This window comes from Pinus tabuliformis, chromosome 9 (assembly GCF_031772625.1).
Source record: "Pinus tabuliformis cultivar Carrire ecotype Pingquan chromosome 9, CPIR1, whole genome shotgun sequence".
NCBI classification, from domain to species: Eukaryota; Viridiplantae; Streptophyta; class Pinopsida; order Pinales; family Pinaceae; genus Pinus; species Pinus tabuliformis.
Genome location: NC_142307.1, coordinates 469449749 through 469468448, shown reverse-complemented (window position 1 = coordinate 469468448; position 18700 = coordinate 469449749). Strand labels below are relative to the sequence as shown.

At 33.3% G+C, this 18700-nt stretch overlaps 1 protein-coding gene across 1 annotated transcript; it reads right to left on the bottom strand.

Annotated features, from left to right (window-relative positions):
- Positions 1–1973: 1973 nt before the first annotated feature.
- Positions 1974–5427, bottom strand: LOC149149223 (glutamate decarboxylase-like). Its single transcript, XM_089438666.1, has 7 exons — positions 5186–5427; positions 4527–4731; positions 4211–4411; positions 3891–4105; positions 3073–3326; positions 2915–2967; positions 1974–2790 (listed from the first exon to the last, which is right to left on the bottom strand). Exons 1-7 carry the CDS (start codon positions 5269–5271, stop codon positions 2311–2313), a joined length of 1494 nt encoding a protein of 497 aa, XP_089294792.1. The 5' UTR covers positions 5272–5427; the 3' UTR covers positions 1974–2310.
- Between the last annotated feature and the right edge of the window lie 13273 nt (positions 5428–18700).

The window sequence follows — 18700 nt, the reverse complement described above, 5'->3', positions numbered from 1 at the left end:
TCAACATGATCAAAAAAATAAACTATGAGAAAAAAACCTTTGGAACAAAGAGATACAATCACATTTATCTATTTAAGTTGAGTGAATCTACATGTACAAATCTGAAGAATGAGGCCAATAATCATTAAACCTGCAGGTAATTGCATCCAACTCATAGTTGTGTGAAGATGATTAATCTCAAATGTTGTGATCTGCACCAACAACTCATCTCCCACTTATGTACAATATGAGCACTAGGAAAAGGAGTTGAAGCAATTGAAATGGATAGTTGTTTTTATTTTTAATTACACTTTGAAGGAAAAGGGATTTGAAATTAAAGAGATATTGGGACCCATCACTCCTCCATGCAATCATAAGAATGATTAATTCAATCTTTGTATAAGTTATAATTAGATAGAAAATATTGAGCTAACAATTGTTTACTCTAGAAAATGAGACATTGATGGTCCATTCGAACTCCCACTAAAAACTCCAATTGTTTCATAAAATTTTCCACAAAATCTATTGAATTTACCCACAAAAGTACAATATTCTCATTGAAATTTTGTACTACTAGCTATAAGTTGTTCTTGATAACAAGAGTTTCAACAAATACTTGGTGTGAAGGAAATTTATCACTCTTGTTTATCAAGGGCTTTGTGAAACATTTGGCATGAAGGATTTCATCAAACACTTGACTCGCAATTCCATATGTGATTGAAAACCATTTAATCGCTAGTGGGAAATTTCTATGATTGTTATGGCATTGAGCCTACGAGTGGTGACAACCAAGAAGCCCTCAGATAGCCACGTGAATTCATTGACATGTATCCTCCACCTACTTTGCCTCTCTCCAAGGAACATGTCCTCAAAGAACTACAACCATTGTGTACATGGACCTCCATTCTCCCATACATTTATGATTCCATATAAATCTAAAGAGAAAATCGCCAAGGAGATAAAAGTTGTTTTATGGCAAGCAATGAATGGCAAATGTCCTAGAACTTGAGCTTAGATCGTCAACATTGCTACCATACAACAAGCATGGAGCAACTAGCCCTAATAAATATACATCAAGATATTTGCTACAAAATTCATTGTTCCTACCAAGGTAAGCACGAGTGGTGGAATTCCACTAAGACCGAGATATAATTGGGATCTGATGGAATTCCACTATAAGGAAGAGTGATGGAATTCCATTGAGATTGAAATATGTATTACACTGTAAGAAAGAATGATGGAATTCTATCGAGATTGAGAGATAAGTGGGATATGATGGAATTCCACTAAGATCAAGATACATGTGATCCAACAACATTGCTCGAATCAGTTAAATAAATTCAAAATTGTTCACTTTGGCCAAATTATGGTTCAAGTTTAATTTGATTCAATGTAATAAATTCAAAAATGTTCAATTTGGTCAAATTATGGTTCAAATTCAATTTGATTCAATAAACTGAGTCAATTGAGGCTCTATTGATCATGTGTTAATTACAGGGTGGGATAACAATTTACCTTCTATGTAAGATGATGTTTACAATGTGGGATAACACTCTACTTGATATATACATATAATTGTTAAGATGACTTATGAACATTAACATATATTTGAAAAGTGAATCAATCTGCAACATCAAATTAAAATTAATAACAATAATTTATATGCAAGGTGATCTTTACAATGTGAGATAAGAATCTACTTAGATAACTTGGTATAAACATATAATTGTTAAGATGAGTTATGAACATTAACATATATTTAAAAAACAAATCAATGTGTAACATCAAATTAAAATTAATTACAATAACAATAGATATTTAAACAACACCACAATAAAACCATTAACAACACTGAGTTTAAGTTTAAAACATTAAGTCAATATTAAGTTTAAAATTTGAAATGTTAACTTTCAATTTATATTAAAATATATCACAGTCTCATTCTAATTCTATGAAGATATTACATTTTTATTTTAAATCAAAATAGATAAATATAAAGAAAAATATTTTTACAATCATTGTTAACATGGTAATGAATTTTACATCTTTTATTTAAGAAGAGTACTTTTTACAATCACTGTTAGCATCGTCATGAATTTTACATCTTTTATTTATCATCACATCATGATTGCTTTGGGATCTGCAAGGAGGGGATGCAAGGTAATCCTTTGTTAGCATTATCATGAGTTTTACATCTTTTATTTATCATCAGATCATAGATACTTGAGTTTTGTAACAGAATCATGGGGTGCAAGGTATGAATAAGAACAAATTATGAGCAGTCATCCAACTCCAAAATAACTAAATACCAATATAAAAGCCCATCGAGTTTTAACAAATGCCCTTTGTTTTATCCCCTGTATCAGAATGTCGACCTCGGCCTCCTCTTCTCTTCTGATAACCCTGTTTATAATTCCCCCTCGCCTCCACATTATCATCTTCAGTAATGATCTCTTGACCCACATCCATGATCTTAGGATGATGAGCCTCCAATTCCTGCAAAACCATCTCAATATTCTGAGCCAACTGCTCGGCCTGAGCTCTGCTGAAGTCTTCCCTGACAACAACGCGTAAAAGCGTGATATGCTGAGCATCGGGAGCCATTGTATAAGCGGGAACAATCCATCCGAACTTTCTCAAATTATCAGAGATCTCGTATTCATCGTGTTCAAAGCGCTTGTCCTTCAGCGAGAATGCAACAACAGGCACGCCCACATCTTTGGACAGTATGCTGAAACGTCCAGTCTCTTCAATGATTTCTGTCAGGTATTTTGCATTCGCTCTGCAATTCTCCATAATCAATTTGTATCCCTGTATCATGATTCATCCACAAGAATTGTAGGTCAACTCTGTTTTAGTAAAACCCAGAAATATAATGACAATTTAGTAAAACCTAGAAATATAATGATAATTTAGTTACAGAGTGAGGGCCAACCTCGAAACCAAATCGAATGAGTTGGTAGTATTGCCCAATAATCTGACTCGCACCTGCCACCATACCACCAAGAAAAAAAGGGTTAAATCTCTGGTTGGGAACAGAGAGGGCTAATGTTAGATTTGGGCCAAAGAAAATACTGGTGTTCAGAGAATTACCTTTAGAAAAATTGAGGGTAAATGTGGGCTGATCAGCTCCTAAGTAATTGATGTGGAAAATGAGTTCCTCGGGCAGGTCTTTCTTGGTTTTCCAAACCACCCATCCGACTCCAGCATATACAAGTCCATATTTGTGCCCACTCACATTGATGCTTCTCACTAATGGTAAACGGAAATCCCACTCCAAGTCAGGATAGAGAAAAGGTGCAATAAATCCTCCACTGGCAGCATCCACATGTATGCCAGTATCCCACCTGTAAAAAGAAAAAAAAAATTCTAATTGGTCATTGATAGCAGAATAGCCATCTGTATCTGGATTGTCGATTTGGGAGACATACAAGAGTGTAGTTTATTTTTTAACTTCATTCTTGTTCATCGGAAATCAATCAACTTAATTTCATTATGGCAGAACCTGAAAAAGACCTTAAAAAATCCCAATTCCGTCATTGAAAAAGACCTTAAAAAATCCCAATTCCGTCATTAATGACAAAACAACAATCCTTATTTCGATTGCTGATTTGGGAGATGGACAAAAGTGTGTCAATTTTTAACCTCATTCTTGTTCATCTGATTCTGAAATATTCTGAAACCAGTCAAGTTACAACATACCTGAAAAAGGCCTTCATAAGACCTTCATAAGTTTGATTATTAGTGTACTCTTAGCCAAATCCATAAGGTTTTGTATTTGATTTTACTTATGCCTGATTTGATGCAATATTTTTCTATTGAGGAAGGTGAGGAGAGTATGGATAACAATGTGGAACAGAATCCCAAATATAGAACATGCCATTACAGTAATGAAGGAATCTCAAACTCACCCTGTTTGTTTATTTTTCTGCACCAGTAGATCATTGAGCAGCTTGACATCTTCAAATTCCCCATTGTAAGTGGACCCCAGAATGGCACACACACAGATGGTGTTCTCATCCACCATCTCCACAGCCTTATTGGGATCCATTACATAGTACCCTTCTCTCAGCTTAACTTCCTTCAACTCTACTTCAAAATATCTGGCAAATTTTTCCCAGCAAACCTGACTTTCCAAAAATGATGATGATCAAAAAGGGCAACATCAGAGATTCCACTATTGAATTACCAGCAATTGAAATTGGTCACTGTGATGGATTAGTTGATTTACCTGCACATTGGAACCCGTGACAATGTTGGGCTTATCATATGGCTTCCCTTCGGCCTTCCTCTTGTTCTGCCATTTGCGTTTAAATGCCAGACCTGCCAGCATGATGGCTTCTGAGGATCCCACTGTTGCAGCACCAATTGCCTGCTCTCCATCCTCCACTTCAGCATGGAACAATCGAGCTATCATATTCACACATCGATTCTGTTGCACCAGTATCAAAACTTGAGCAATCAGTAATACACCTCAGGGGGAGATAATACCTACTGCTATAAGTTACATTAATCTTTCTAGCCAGACGGGCATTTGATCTTCTAACCTGCAATTCTGTAGTGATTGGATATTCATCCATGTCTACATAATTTTTATTGATGGCACACATCATGAGCTTATCACATTCAGGCTCCATCCAGGTAGTGACAAAGGTAGCCAGATTCAACCTGGGATTCCCATCCAACATCAATTCATCGTGAATAATCTGGTAGGCAGCATCTTTAGGAATGGACTTTTCTGGCAACCTGAACCTGCTTATAGTGCAAGGATCAAAACAAAACATACAACATTAGGGACTGGTTTTATGGGTCAAAATTTCGAGAACATTCAAAACATTTATAATTTGAAAAACAGCAGATAAGTTAGACAATTAACTTTAGAACTTTTGTTCGAATTCATGAAATTCTGAAATATTTGATGAAATTCAGAGATTTTACATGCATCATAACCCTCCATTTTGAGTACCCATTTTCAAATGATAGTAAAATGAAATTTAAGAGATTAGATAGTCATTTTTGAAAGGTATTTGGTTAAGTCTGTATATGTCCAGCATCAATGCCCTCAATAATTTTTTATTTACATCATCTCAATAAAATCCATGAAATTTATCAGAACATCTCTTAAGCTTTCACCAAAATTTCCTTCGAGCAATAAATTTCAATGCAACTGAAACAAAATTCATGGACAAAAAGATGACATATATACCTTGGTAGCGGAGCTTGCACATAACGAGTAGCAAATGTGCAGGAATCGATTGACTCTTCTGATTCCGCCACAGTAGTGAGCGCCATTTTGGCTTCCGAACGATGAGAGATCACAATTATTAGTTCCAACTGATATACCCCTCCGCCACACGCTGCAGTTCAAGAAAACAGGCTCATTCATCAAAGTTCAGGGACACCTTGCATTCTGATTTTACCTGTTTTATAGCTAAATTTTTGCAATGTTACCACAAACATACACATGTATATAAATGCTTTTATGTATTAAAAACACAGTCGTGAAAAGGACGTTGCGTGTTTCTTTAGTTGCCAGTATTTTTTTAGCAAAATGTCAATTTGCCCCCTTAGAGACCACATAAATTTAGATCATAGACATGAGAATGACAGTTTAGGAAAAAGATCATAGACATGAGAATGACAATTTAAATTTTGAATTTGTTCTATTTATTATATAAAAAGAATTACAAATTAATAAAAATAATTAATGTTTTTTTATATATTAATTATTTTTTAGTAAATAGTGGAATACTTTATTATAATTTAGTTGTGAAATAGGTATTAGTTATTATTCATGAATGCACGCTGACTCATTATTATTATTTAAGGAAAATTATACCATCTGAAATTACCCACAGGTGGTTCATAAAAGGGCAGACTTTCACTTGTGAGTGGATTACCCTGTTTCTGATCTTGTGCCATTAACTTGTTTCCTTACTAAGAAGACGGACTTTTAACCAAACAAAATTAGTTTTAGGGCATAATATAATGTATATTTTTTTTCACATTTGAGAAAACCTATCATAAATTAGTAGTCAAAAGAGCAATGAGCACAATCATCTCTAACTGCTAATCGCGAATGTACGCTGACTCATCACCCTTATTCAAGGAAAACCACACCACCTGACTGGTCCATAAGGGAGCAGGGTTTCACTCATGCCACATGTCTCTTGGTCTTGGACCGTTAACTTATTTACTTACATCCAAAAAACAAACTTTTAACCAAACAAAAAAAATTAAACATACTCTAAACATAATTTAATATATATTAATATTTAATTAAAATTTTAAATATTTATTATAATATATAATTTTTTAATTTAATATATTAAAATTACTACAATTCAAGGTTTTTTTATAATTTCCATATATAATAAAATTTTGTTCAAAATATTTTGAAACATATTGCGTAAGCAAACATTCTAAGTTTTTGAATAGACAGTTTATTCCATTCATCTGCTTGTTTTTGAAGTCCTCCGGAGGATAGGTGGAGTGAAGTATCCATTCAAAGTTTCAGATGTGAATACATAATTATATCCAAAATATTTTAAATAACTATTCAAAATATAAGAAGTTTTAAATGTAAATACATAATTAAATTTAAAATATTCAGAAAATTCAAATGTGAATATATAATTAAATTTTAAATATTCTAAATAACTCAAGAAAAATTCAAATGTGAATATATAATTAAATCCTAAATATTCTAAATAACATTATACCATATTAATAAAAAATTTTACATATAAATAATAAAAAAATAATAATAATTATTAATTATTAATATTATAAACATAAAATAGATATATTTATATTTAAATTATATAAAATTATGCTTTATATAAAAAAAATGTATTGAAATGTGTTCATATATAGAAATTTCCACACAAAGATATATGACAATATAGATAAACGCTACAAGTTAAAGCATCCCTACACACTACGACATTGATACCATCCATCCAACATGTTTTAAATGTTAATTCTCACAAGTTAAAGGAAATCCACACGGCATTATATCTATATTTTTATTCCTACGTTAAGTGACATGATAGTCCCAATGAACTTAAATGGGATGTTAAATTAACTTTAAATTTACATTTTAACAAAACTTTTGATGCAAGATATGTATACATCATAATTTAAACCATTTTCAGACTCAAATGCCTCTGTATCTCTCTTTCGAATCAATATATAATGTGTATATCCAAAAAATTATAAATGGGAAGTAAAATATATACACAGCTAAATTGTCGTTAGATATGGTAAAGGACGGGTTCTTAACGATGAAATGCATGTTTAATTTCATCCAAAACATCTTTAACGATAAAATTTAAAAATGTTTATGTTTTATTATGCTTATGTAAATAAAATTCATAACTTTTTCAAAAGAAACAAACATATTTAAAAAATTAAAAATGATTTTAAATGATTTTTTTTTTTAAATGGGAGGGGCTAGTTTCTTTTAGAAGTATTTATGGGTCTTTTTTTGGTACATATATGTGTCAAAACAAGCTGACAGTCGACACATCGGGACATTCACATTACAACTATGCTCACATTACAACTAGCAGCAGTACCGGAATATACGCCATGGGCCCAAATACGCTGCAACATCTGCGCAGCTCCACAGGACTCGAATGCGGCCGGGGTGCATGCAAACCATCTGCCCCGACCGCTACATCATGCACTCATGTTTAAGTAATTTATTAGATTTATTAATTCAATTTTATATTTCATGATTTTTTAAAAATTATTATTTTTAATTATTTAATTTAGTTATTAGGCCTTGCCTAGCCAGATTTATAAAAGTCAAGGAAACTCACTAAGTAGTTAAATATTGAATTTTAAATTAGTTTGTTGAGTTTTTGCAATTTTAAGGTTTTGGGAAAATGCTAAATATTATTGTGTGGAGGAAGCTTATTTTTGTTTTAATTTGAAGAAGTTCATTGTGTGTAGGTTTTCTTATGCCCAACTTTTAATGAAAGTTTTCATTGTGTAGAGGAAGTTTCTTCCTTACAATAAAAGCTTTTATTAAAAATCTATAAATTTAAAAATAATAAATATTAATTAAAGTAATTTAATTTTATGATCAAATCAAATTTATTTGTTAATAAATTTTATCAGTTGTTAAAAGCTATTAATATTATTATGAAATCAAATTTGGTTTCATTTATCAATGCATGCAATGAAGTCAAAGTTGTAGAATCAATGTTTCATGGATCATAAACTTTCATTGTAAGCTCAACACAAGGAAATCTCCACACAATGAAACATTGACTATGACCAAATCAAATTCATTTAAAAATAAATTTTATCAATTTCTAAAATCAACAAGAACTTATGATACAATTAAACTATAGGTTTTATTTTTCAAAGCGATGTGAAAAACTTTATATTTCATTTTGCAATAGTCAATGCTAAATTAATCTTTGTAATTAATTTAGTTATACACGTATACATTTTCTTTTCTAAAAACAAATAAGAATTTAAAAAATTGGTGATAGACTATGCATATACATATTTCTCCTCCACATATATATAAAACAAAATCAAAGTTTTAAATATTTAACCTTTCAAAGTGCATGTAGAGAATACACATTGTTTCTGTGATCATAACTTTGCAGTGCAAATTGAGAACTATAATTGTAGGAACATGTTTCATTGTAGGGAGCTTCCTCTGCACAATGAAAACTTTCATTAAAAAACTACACACCCAAAAATTATAAATATAAATTAAACTAGTTTAACTTTATGACCAAATCAAATTTATTTATTAATAAATTGTATCCATAATAAAACTTTCACTAAAAAATTATAAATCTAAAAATCATAAATATAAATTAAATTAAATTAAATTAGCTTTATGACCAAATCAAATTTATTTATTAATAAATTGTATCCAAAATAAAACTTTCACTAAAAAACTATAAACTTAAAAATCATAAATATAAATTAAATTAAATTAACTTTATGACCGAATCAAATTTATTTAATAATAACTTTTATCAATTTCTAAAAGAATTAATATTATTATGAAAGTAAATTTAGTGTAATTTATGAATGCATGCAAAGAAACCAGAGTTGCAAGGATCAATGTTTCATTATATGGAGCTTTCATTGTGCAGATGAAGTTTCCTCCACATAGTGAAAACTCCTCACAATGAAACATTGACCGTCACCAAAATTTATTTAATAATTAATAATATTTTTTATCAAATTCTAAAAACAAGTACTTATGATACAATAAATTATTTATAATACATGAAACTATGGGTTTTATTTTTCAAATAGTCAATGCTAAATTAATGTTTGTAATTAATTTAGTTATATATGTCGACATTTTCTTTTCTTAAAGAAAATAAGAATTTAAAGAACTCATACTAGACTCTATATGTACATATTCCCTTTACACATATAAAATGCTATCAAAGTTTTAAATATTTATTTAATAACTAAATATTTAACTTCTTGTGGAGATTACACATTTTTTTTGTAATCATAAGTTTGGGGTGCAAATAATTGTAGAAGTATGTTTCATTGTGTGCAGGGTTCCTTGTGTGGAGTTTACAATGAAAGCTTTCATTATGCGGAGGAAGTTTATCTTTGTTTTAATTTGAAGAAGTTCATTGTGCAGACCTTTCATTGTGTGGAGCTTAAAATGAAATCTTTCATTAAAAAACTGAAACCTAAAAATCATAAATATAAATTAAATTAATTTAACTTTATGACCAAATCGGATGGCGTCCACTGTAGCGAGCTCTTCTGTGGTTTGGGTCGCAACAGTGCCATCATGGAACCAAAGACAGGACGAAGACGGAGAGAGAGAAATGTCGGAAGAGAGCATGCAGCTTCTTTATCTGGCCAATGGAGGGGATGTTGTGGCCATAGAGGCTTTGCTTGACTCAGGAACAGATGTCAACTCAACAGATTTTGATTTCCAGACAGCCCTTCATGTGGCCGCTTGTGAGGGTCGTAAGGAGGTGGTCACTCTACTTCTCAGCAAATGGGGCATCACGCAATGGAGGAGAGACCACAGTTCCAGGGTTTTAAGAGCAACAGGGTTTGAGGTCGCGATGGCGATGGCGTGGCTTCTATGAGAGATCTGCACAAAGCCCACAAGCTTTAAAGTGAGAGTCCTCTCATCCAACCCTTGAACTCTGCAAGCCCGTTGGAAACCCCCATCAAGTCAACCCTAAATTTGTCTTCTGAACAACAAGAAACCATTACTTCAAAGGGATTCGAAAAATGTCTCTTCAACGGAACTCTCAAATACAGCGGTTGGATTCGACCTTTGGGCGCGGAAACAACCAAGACCGACAGAGACGCTATGAAACAAACCCTGGAAATGTTCGATGCCCTTCTAGATAAATTACCCAATGTCGAAAGAGGGGTTGTATAGAGGTCCATGGGGTTAAAGATGGAACAGCTTAAAGCAAAGTCATTGCAGATAAAGGATCACGGGGAACAGGGCACCAGAACCTTGTTAGGGAACACAGAGCCCACATTGTGGTGAAGCACAACTGCTGCTGCTCGGACAAGCTACCCCCAGATGGCAACAAAACTTGGATCCCTGGTAAGTACTCTCTGTTTCCAAGTTTTTGTTAAAACCCCTATCGGAAAAACAAATTTGATTTGGGTACATGAAACTGATTGTGTGAAGCATCTGAAGAACCTTATCTCCCAACAAGTGGGATATCCCACTAGTTTACAAAATTTGATCTATGGGGGCAGAGCACTCTAGGACTCCAAGCATCTTATGGACTACAAAATCGCACCTGTGTTAACCATAATTCTTAATCTAAGACTAAGAGATGGCGTGGCAGATTACAATAAAAATCCTTATAAGGGAGAAGGAATTGGGAGTTGCTCAGCAAAAAACGCAGAAACACATCAGGGGAAAAAAATGGAGGACTATCCTTCAAAAACATTCTCCAAGGGAAAAATACATCCACAACAATACCAAAACAAGCAGGAATGGAACCAAGGCCATATATTGTGGAGCAGCTGAATTATACCCCAGAATTAAACATAGATATACCAGAAATAGATGAGCACTGTACTATATTTGAAAATCAAGCTATAATTTGCAGATTCAACTGTTTTTGGCCGAAGCCTGTTGAGCTATTTCATTGGATTTTCACAAACTAGACTACACAATGTGAAATACATCTCTGTTCCAAGGGGTTCTTCATAGTGAACTTCCCTTTAGCAGAGGCTAGAGATATTATAATTCGGGAAGGACTTTGGTTCTGGGGGTCCACAGGTCTCTTCATCACACCATGGTTTCCAGAATTTGATGCAAACACAATGGTTGTTTCAAGGATGCTAGTTTGGCTACGCCTGCATACCCTCCCAATACATATTTGGAATCAACAAGTCCTTGCAGGAATCGGTAATACCATCAGGCATTATATCAAAATGGACACCCAAAGACTGGAGGAAAGAATCTACACATTCGCACAAATTTGTGTGGAAGTAGATCTCAACAGAGGTTTGCCAGATCGAATCCAACTGAAGCATAAACAGAGGTGTTGGACACAAGTCTTAGATTATGAAAATACAACATTTAGACGTAGAACTTGCTGACAAACATGACATCTACAAAACACATGTCCAGAAGCCAAAAAAGACATTCGTAGGAAGAAGAAATCAGGGAAACAAGCCAAGGGATGGCAATTTCCTCCACCACTCTCTCATGAGGAGGAGGAAGAGGATGCCGAACATGTCATACCCAACAAGAACAATCAGATGAATAAAGAACCAGAAGCAAAGGATTTAAATCCACAAGATCTGATGGACTCATAGCCGGTAAAGATACCAGAAACAATGGATACCAGTGGATCCAAATGACATCACATATCAAACACCTCAGATTCTAATAAAGACAACCCCCAACCTGTGGCTGACACTTCACTAGCACTTGTATCTACATTACCGACTCAAGGGGAGTGGCGAAAGGTTGAGAAGAAAAAAGGGCGAAAAGCATGACTTTTCCCCACTTGTACATTATTTTCTTGTTTTCATGAACTTTGATCAGTAGTCAACAACTGCTGATGGAATGCACCACAACATCTGCAACATGTAATTTTGTTTTAATTAATAAAATTACGATTTTTCTTTTAGAAAAAAACTTTATGACCAAATCAAATTTATTTAATAATAAATTTTATGATCTACATAATAAAAGCGTTCATTAAAAAACTATAAACCTAAAAATCATAAATATAAATTAAATTAATTTAACTTTATGACCAAATCAAATTTATTTAATAATAAATTTTATCAATTGTTAAAAACAATTAATATTATTATGAAAGAAAATTCAGTGTCATTTATGAATGCATGCAGAGAAGGGATCAATGTTTCATTATGCAAAGCTTCCTTGACAATGAAATCTTTCATTGTGAGGAGCTTACAGTGAAAGCATTCATTGTCAACGAAAGCGATGCACAAGGAAAGATTTTCATAATGAAACATTGACTATGACCAAATCAAATCTATTTAATAATTAATAATAAATTTTATCAATTTCTAAAAACAACGATGACTTATGATACAATAAATTATTTTGTTGAAGTTGAAAGAAGGATCTAATAGGACATTAAACTATGGGTTTTCTTTTTCAAATCATCATGAAAAAACTAGAGTTACAGGGATCAATGTTTCATTGTGTGGGGATTTCTTGTGCGAAGCTTTCATTGTGCGGAGGAAGTACACTGAAAGCTCTGCACAATGACACAGTGACTATGACCAAATCAAATCTATTTATTAATAAATTTTATCAATTTCTATGAGGTTGAGTACCTATTATTCATATCATAAACAGAGTTACGAGGATCAATGTTTCATTGTATGGAGCTTATAATGAAAGATTCCATTGTGTCGAAAAAGTTTCCTCTGCATAGTGAAAGCTCCACACATTGAAACATACTTTATGACCAAATCAAATTTAACTTTAACTTTATGACCGAATCAAATTTATTTATTAATATGTTTTATCAATTTCTATGAGAAAACGTGGATCAAAAACGATTGACATTGGGGTATGTCATTGTGCGTAGTATGAAAGTGCGAAGGGAGCTTTCATTGTGCTTCTTCCAAACTTTGCACAACCTTAAATAATTAATCAGTGGTAGAGGCAAGGACTATGCTACATTGCAACTATTAATTTTGTTAATCTAGCAATCATATACATAAAATCAAAACAAGCAACTTGATAAGAAACACATTTTAAATTAGAATGGGCAACTTGATATGAAACACATTTTTATCGTAACTTGTTAGGAAACACATTTGTAAGATAAAGAGAGAAAAATTGATATTTTAAATTTGACTTTTGAAATATATATGAAATTAAAGTATGTGCATGTTGTGATTCATAATTGATTTTTATGGATATAATTTTTTTTAGACATGTAAATAATGTAAATTATTTATATAGAATTTTTATAATAGAGTTCAATGTTATGATTTAGAAAATGTTATTTTGGACGTAGACTAAAATATGATGAAAAACATTATGTATAGAATTTAGTTTGTGTTTTAGTTGTGTTTTTTAGAAACCATGTGATGCTATTATGGTGCATTTGAAAAGTACATGTAAAATGACTATGGAATATAATGAAAATGGTTACCACAAGTACATTGTCAATTATGAGTTCACAATAGAGGGAGTCAATGGTCAAATATTCATTTTCCATGTATCACTTAGACCTCTTTGCATGTGTTATTAATAAAACTCATTAGCACTTTTACATTATGTTTCATTGATAAAAAGTATATAATGTCTATTTTGAAATGAAGAATATCTTCTTCCACTTCTTATATTATCCTTTCATCTGTTTGAATGGTATTCCATCATTGTATTGATGGGGAAAAGTGTACCGCCAACAGTTAGGGGGTCTCCCCAGTGTGCAATACCAATTACACCTCACACTATTTGGGATAAGAGCCCCATCCTGTATGTGGGTCTGGTTGTTTTACTTTTGGTTATCAACTAAAGAGAGGTGTTAGAGTGAAAGAGAACATGAAATGTCAAAAAATGGGGATGGTATCATCCCACGATTGATAACTTGCAGAACATGATACAAGAATATAATCAACAAAATAACAAGAAGGAGACACTTAGTTAAAACCATCTAAGATATACACAAATTAGAATCTACTAGAATTTATTACAAATTAGTTCACAATAATTTACTAGTGTAGTGTGGAATGAGAAAGAAAAGATTCAAACCAAACATATAAGCCATGAGTTAGTTTTTCAACATATACCCAATATGTAAGCACACATGCACCCATAGTAAAAGTATTAGACAACGATTACAAATACCATAAAGATGCACAAGAATTGATGCAAAGAGTGAAGGACTTCTCATTAATAATGTTGCAAATTCAAGTACATGTCCATCAGGTCGATCAAAATCCTATAGTGGAAGGTAGGCCACTCATATCATATCCCAGAAAAAATCCTGGCCTCACTAACCCTCAACCTAAAAAAATTGCCAAGAGAAAAATGTTCCAGCTACCTAAGCATAATAGCTATTTACATGATAATAGAGCTTTAGTGCTGAAATTCCTCTTCGAATGAGGCATGAGGGAAGATTAATAGAAGTTGGGGGTTACCTTTCACCTTCTCCTATGAATCTTGGACTTCCCTCATGACCTTTTGACTTCCACTTGACTCTTCATTTTCCTTGGGACCCTTTCGAATTCCTCGTGACCTTTGATGTTCTTATTTCTTTTTCCATGATTTTAATATTTGTCATTCTTATGACAAAATAACATATTACAATATAATGAGAGGAAACGTAATGGGATTTGATGTAGAAACTTGTAGAAAAGATATTGCATTTGGGGAGGGCCCCTTTGATGTCTTAGCTCTATCTTGGTAACCTTCTCGTTATCCATGCATCAATTATCTTGATCGCTTCAATCCTTGAGTCAATCACACAGGCACAATCATAATTCACAAGGATAGAGGAGTGCTCTATCAAATAGATGTGCGCGGAGCTCTTGGAACTAAATAAAACAATGAAATGGTCCATGGGGTTGAAGCACTTTTATGAATTCACTCCACACATGTGATGGAATATGAACTAAATGAATGTTCGCACTTTGGAGTGTGATAAGGCACTAGAGAGTGTAACAGACTTGCTAGTGCAAGATTATCACTATAAGATGTGACTGCACTAGCTCTGAAAAGTGCACTAAGATTGAAAATGTGATTGTGATTCGTTGAAGTAGAATGCAACTAGTTCTTTGACAAGAAAAAGAAACTTATAAGATTTTAGGAAGCTTGTTCCTTTGAGAGATGTGATAAATTAAATATTAATGAAGCACAGATGAGTGGTTTAAGTACATTAAGATCTACATCCGATCACAAGCCTTGTGCAGGCAAAGGTTCATGATAGAAAATTAATTTCGAGTCACCTCATTTGAACAAAATGAACATGCATACTATTAATGAGGAGAGACAATTTTCTACATTTGGTCTCTTTCTTGAGAGTATTATGCATTAAGCATCAAAGTGTAAAAAGGGGACGAAGTAACAGAATTTATCATCTTAATCCAATGTATTTTCTTGAAAATAAGTTCATTGCAAAATGTGCATTTCGAAGATTCAATCTTGAATGCATAAACCAACCTTTTCCTCCAACCAATTCAACACTTAAGCATATTACTGAAAATGGCATTGATATGCAATGCAATTCCTAACATGATGATGCAATAATGTTACTAAAAATCCATGAAATGTTCATGAAAAATCAAGCTTGAAGATGCAAATCAAAGAATGAGAACTAAGGTGAAGTATGGGTAGCAACACAAGATGCACACCTATAATTTGCAAAGCATACCATGGGGAGTATGGATCTTAAAGGTGTACAAAAGAAGCAACAATTCCAAAAACCCTAATGCACTTAGTAAAATGAGAACCAAGATGAGAAAATGGCGAGCATAGGAAATGTGTGTCATGAAAACATGAGTAACCATAGGATTTGATGGAAACTAGTTGATTGAAATATATAACCAATTTAAGACATAGACATAACCATTGAAAACTTCAAAAGCAAAGGGGGGCCAAAAATTTGTTTATTAGGCTAGAAATTTTGGGTGGTGTTGTAGCAGCTACAACACATTATAACCACCTCTAGTAAGTTGCACTTAGAAACCATGGCTTGTGAGCTTGGGAAAGCAAGTGGTGAGATATATGGTTTGATGACCAAATTTGATAAGAAATCTATGGTTGTAAAGAGTGGAATGGTTGGGATTGTTATCGATCCAACTGACACTTCAAATCAAATTCCAAGATGGTACTAGATGGAAACTCAAGGAAGGATTCAACGTCACCACACTATCCTCTTCTCACTCCAGACTTATTTTTCTTTGGTACAAGTGGCGTATCTCTAATATTAGGATCACTAAAGCTATGCAATGAAGGCTCAAGGTGATGTCAAGAGTTAGCTTTAATGAAATAATGAGTTGTAGTATAAGAAAATTTTAGGTGATAAAGTTGATCTAGGTCAATATTAGTGGCCACCCACCTCTTCTACTATCTCAATGGTTCTTTATCTTATTGGCAGTTTTTATATGACTTTTGGATCCCAAACTTTCGGGGTCATTTTGAGTCCCTAAACATGATATTTTTTAGCAATTTGGGGGGTCAAGGGATATCATTCCATGCATTGGAATTTGTCAAAAGTTTTTGTAGTTGGGTAGTTCTTTCAAACGCGATATTGTGCACAAAAAGCGTACATTATATGCAAAGGTTGTGCCACTAAGAAGTTGATGTACCAAATAACCACCTCGGGACCAACAAACCTTTTGGCATTTTATATTCTATGTTTATGGTTTTGGATCTCTAGGGTTCTTTCTTTATGTTAAAACACCATTCTTTTAGCCTCTCGTAATAGCTTTTATGAATCTGTGTAGCCACCATCTCTCTCTATTCAAGGATAGCTACCACAATTCTGGTCGATTTTTTTCTATAGTATTCTCCTATTTCATTTATTAATAAAGGTTGGGTTTTCACCATATCACAATGCTCTGTTATATTTCTCCATGTGTATTTCATTTCCTTTCCTACCTTTCATTTCATTCCTTAGACAACCTAGATCATTGGTATTAAATTAATATACTCCTTACTATTTCTTGGTGCATGTCATCGATGGATCAAGTTGTAGAGAGTTGGGTCTTGAAATAGTTTCACTTAGGAATAATTTCTCTCTCCAACCCAAGTGGCCTCTCATTGTGGAAGAAAAGAGAAATTATGGAGCAGGGTATCTTATCAAGTTGTTTTATCCAGGTGGATATTGGTGGCCACCAACCTATTCCACCTAGACCTCTAGTCAGTTTCATCATTTTCCTTGTTTATAGCAGTGTTTACTAGTTTTAGCAGTTTTTTGGCTCCTAAAATTCCTGAGCAATTTTGACCCCCTAAACGACATTTTTTGAGGTCCATAGTTGGCCCGTATTTTTATGCTAAGGCATGTGGAAAACACTATAGTACTCGGAGAAATATTTCCAATGAGCTATTATACGAGCCAAATGGAGATAATATGACCATGTTACAACCACGGGAAGTTGGCTGCCCAACTAACCCCAACGGGGCCCACAAAATCTTGGTGTACCATCTCCTGGGGATAGGGTTTTGGTTGTTTAGGGGCTTCCCTTGTTTTTCAATAATAAAAAGGGACTTGAGCCTCATTGTAACATGGTTCAATGGCATGTAGACGCCACATATCTTCTTAGAGATAAGCCACCATCGCCTGAGCTAGTTTAATTCCATTTCTGTGTGTAAGCATATTTCATTTCTTTGATATTAATGAAATGAAGTTTTATTTATGTTGCATCTCTATGTGTATGTGTATATCTGTATTTTTTTGTGTTCCTACATAAATATGGATCATTGTTGCTTGAGGAAGCACTTGCATGACAAAAGAATGAGAAGAGGGATAATTTTTTTTGAAATCCTTCAACAACTTCTAATAACAATCCAGGCACCTTCAACTAGTTGTAATTTTAGAGGTGCAACAACATTCAAAGTACAGATTAACTTTGATATCTTCATATATGAAGGATAAATAGATGCAAAAGCTTTGGATAATTGGTTAAATCTATTATAGGGGTATTACTTTGTCCAAAAATTTTCCAACAATGAAAATATCACCTTTCCACTCCTAAAATTCCTTCCCCGTGTCAAATATTGGTGGGAAGGTTACTAGGAGAGACAAAATGAAGATAAGTTTATGATATTCAAGGTATGACCCACTTGGGAAGCTTTTGTTGATGCCTTACGAGGAATTTTACCCTACAGGGAACTATGATGACTAATACACAAGATGGACAATCCTGTGACAGGAGAGAGACCAAATGGTGTCAAAGTACACCAATATTTTCTATGCATTGTGATAAAGTTAAGTATGAGAGACTCTGAGAAACACCCCGTGCTGAAGTACTACAGTGATCTACATATGTACATCCAAATAAAGATAGATTTCTTGGAAATATCCTCACTAGGAGCTACTTATTGATATGTTGTCAAATTTCAGTAGAGATTCAAGTAGAGGAATAAGGGAGAGTTCATCTCAACAAATCCACTACAATAGAAGTCTGCAAAAGGCGACCCAAACTCACAAAATAGGGGATAGAGAAATGGTATCCAACCTTAACACAATAATCCCAAGTCACAAAAAAAGAAGGATAACAAGAAGTCAAA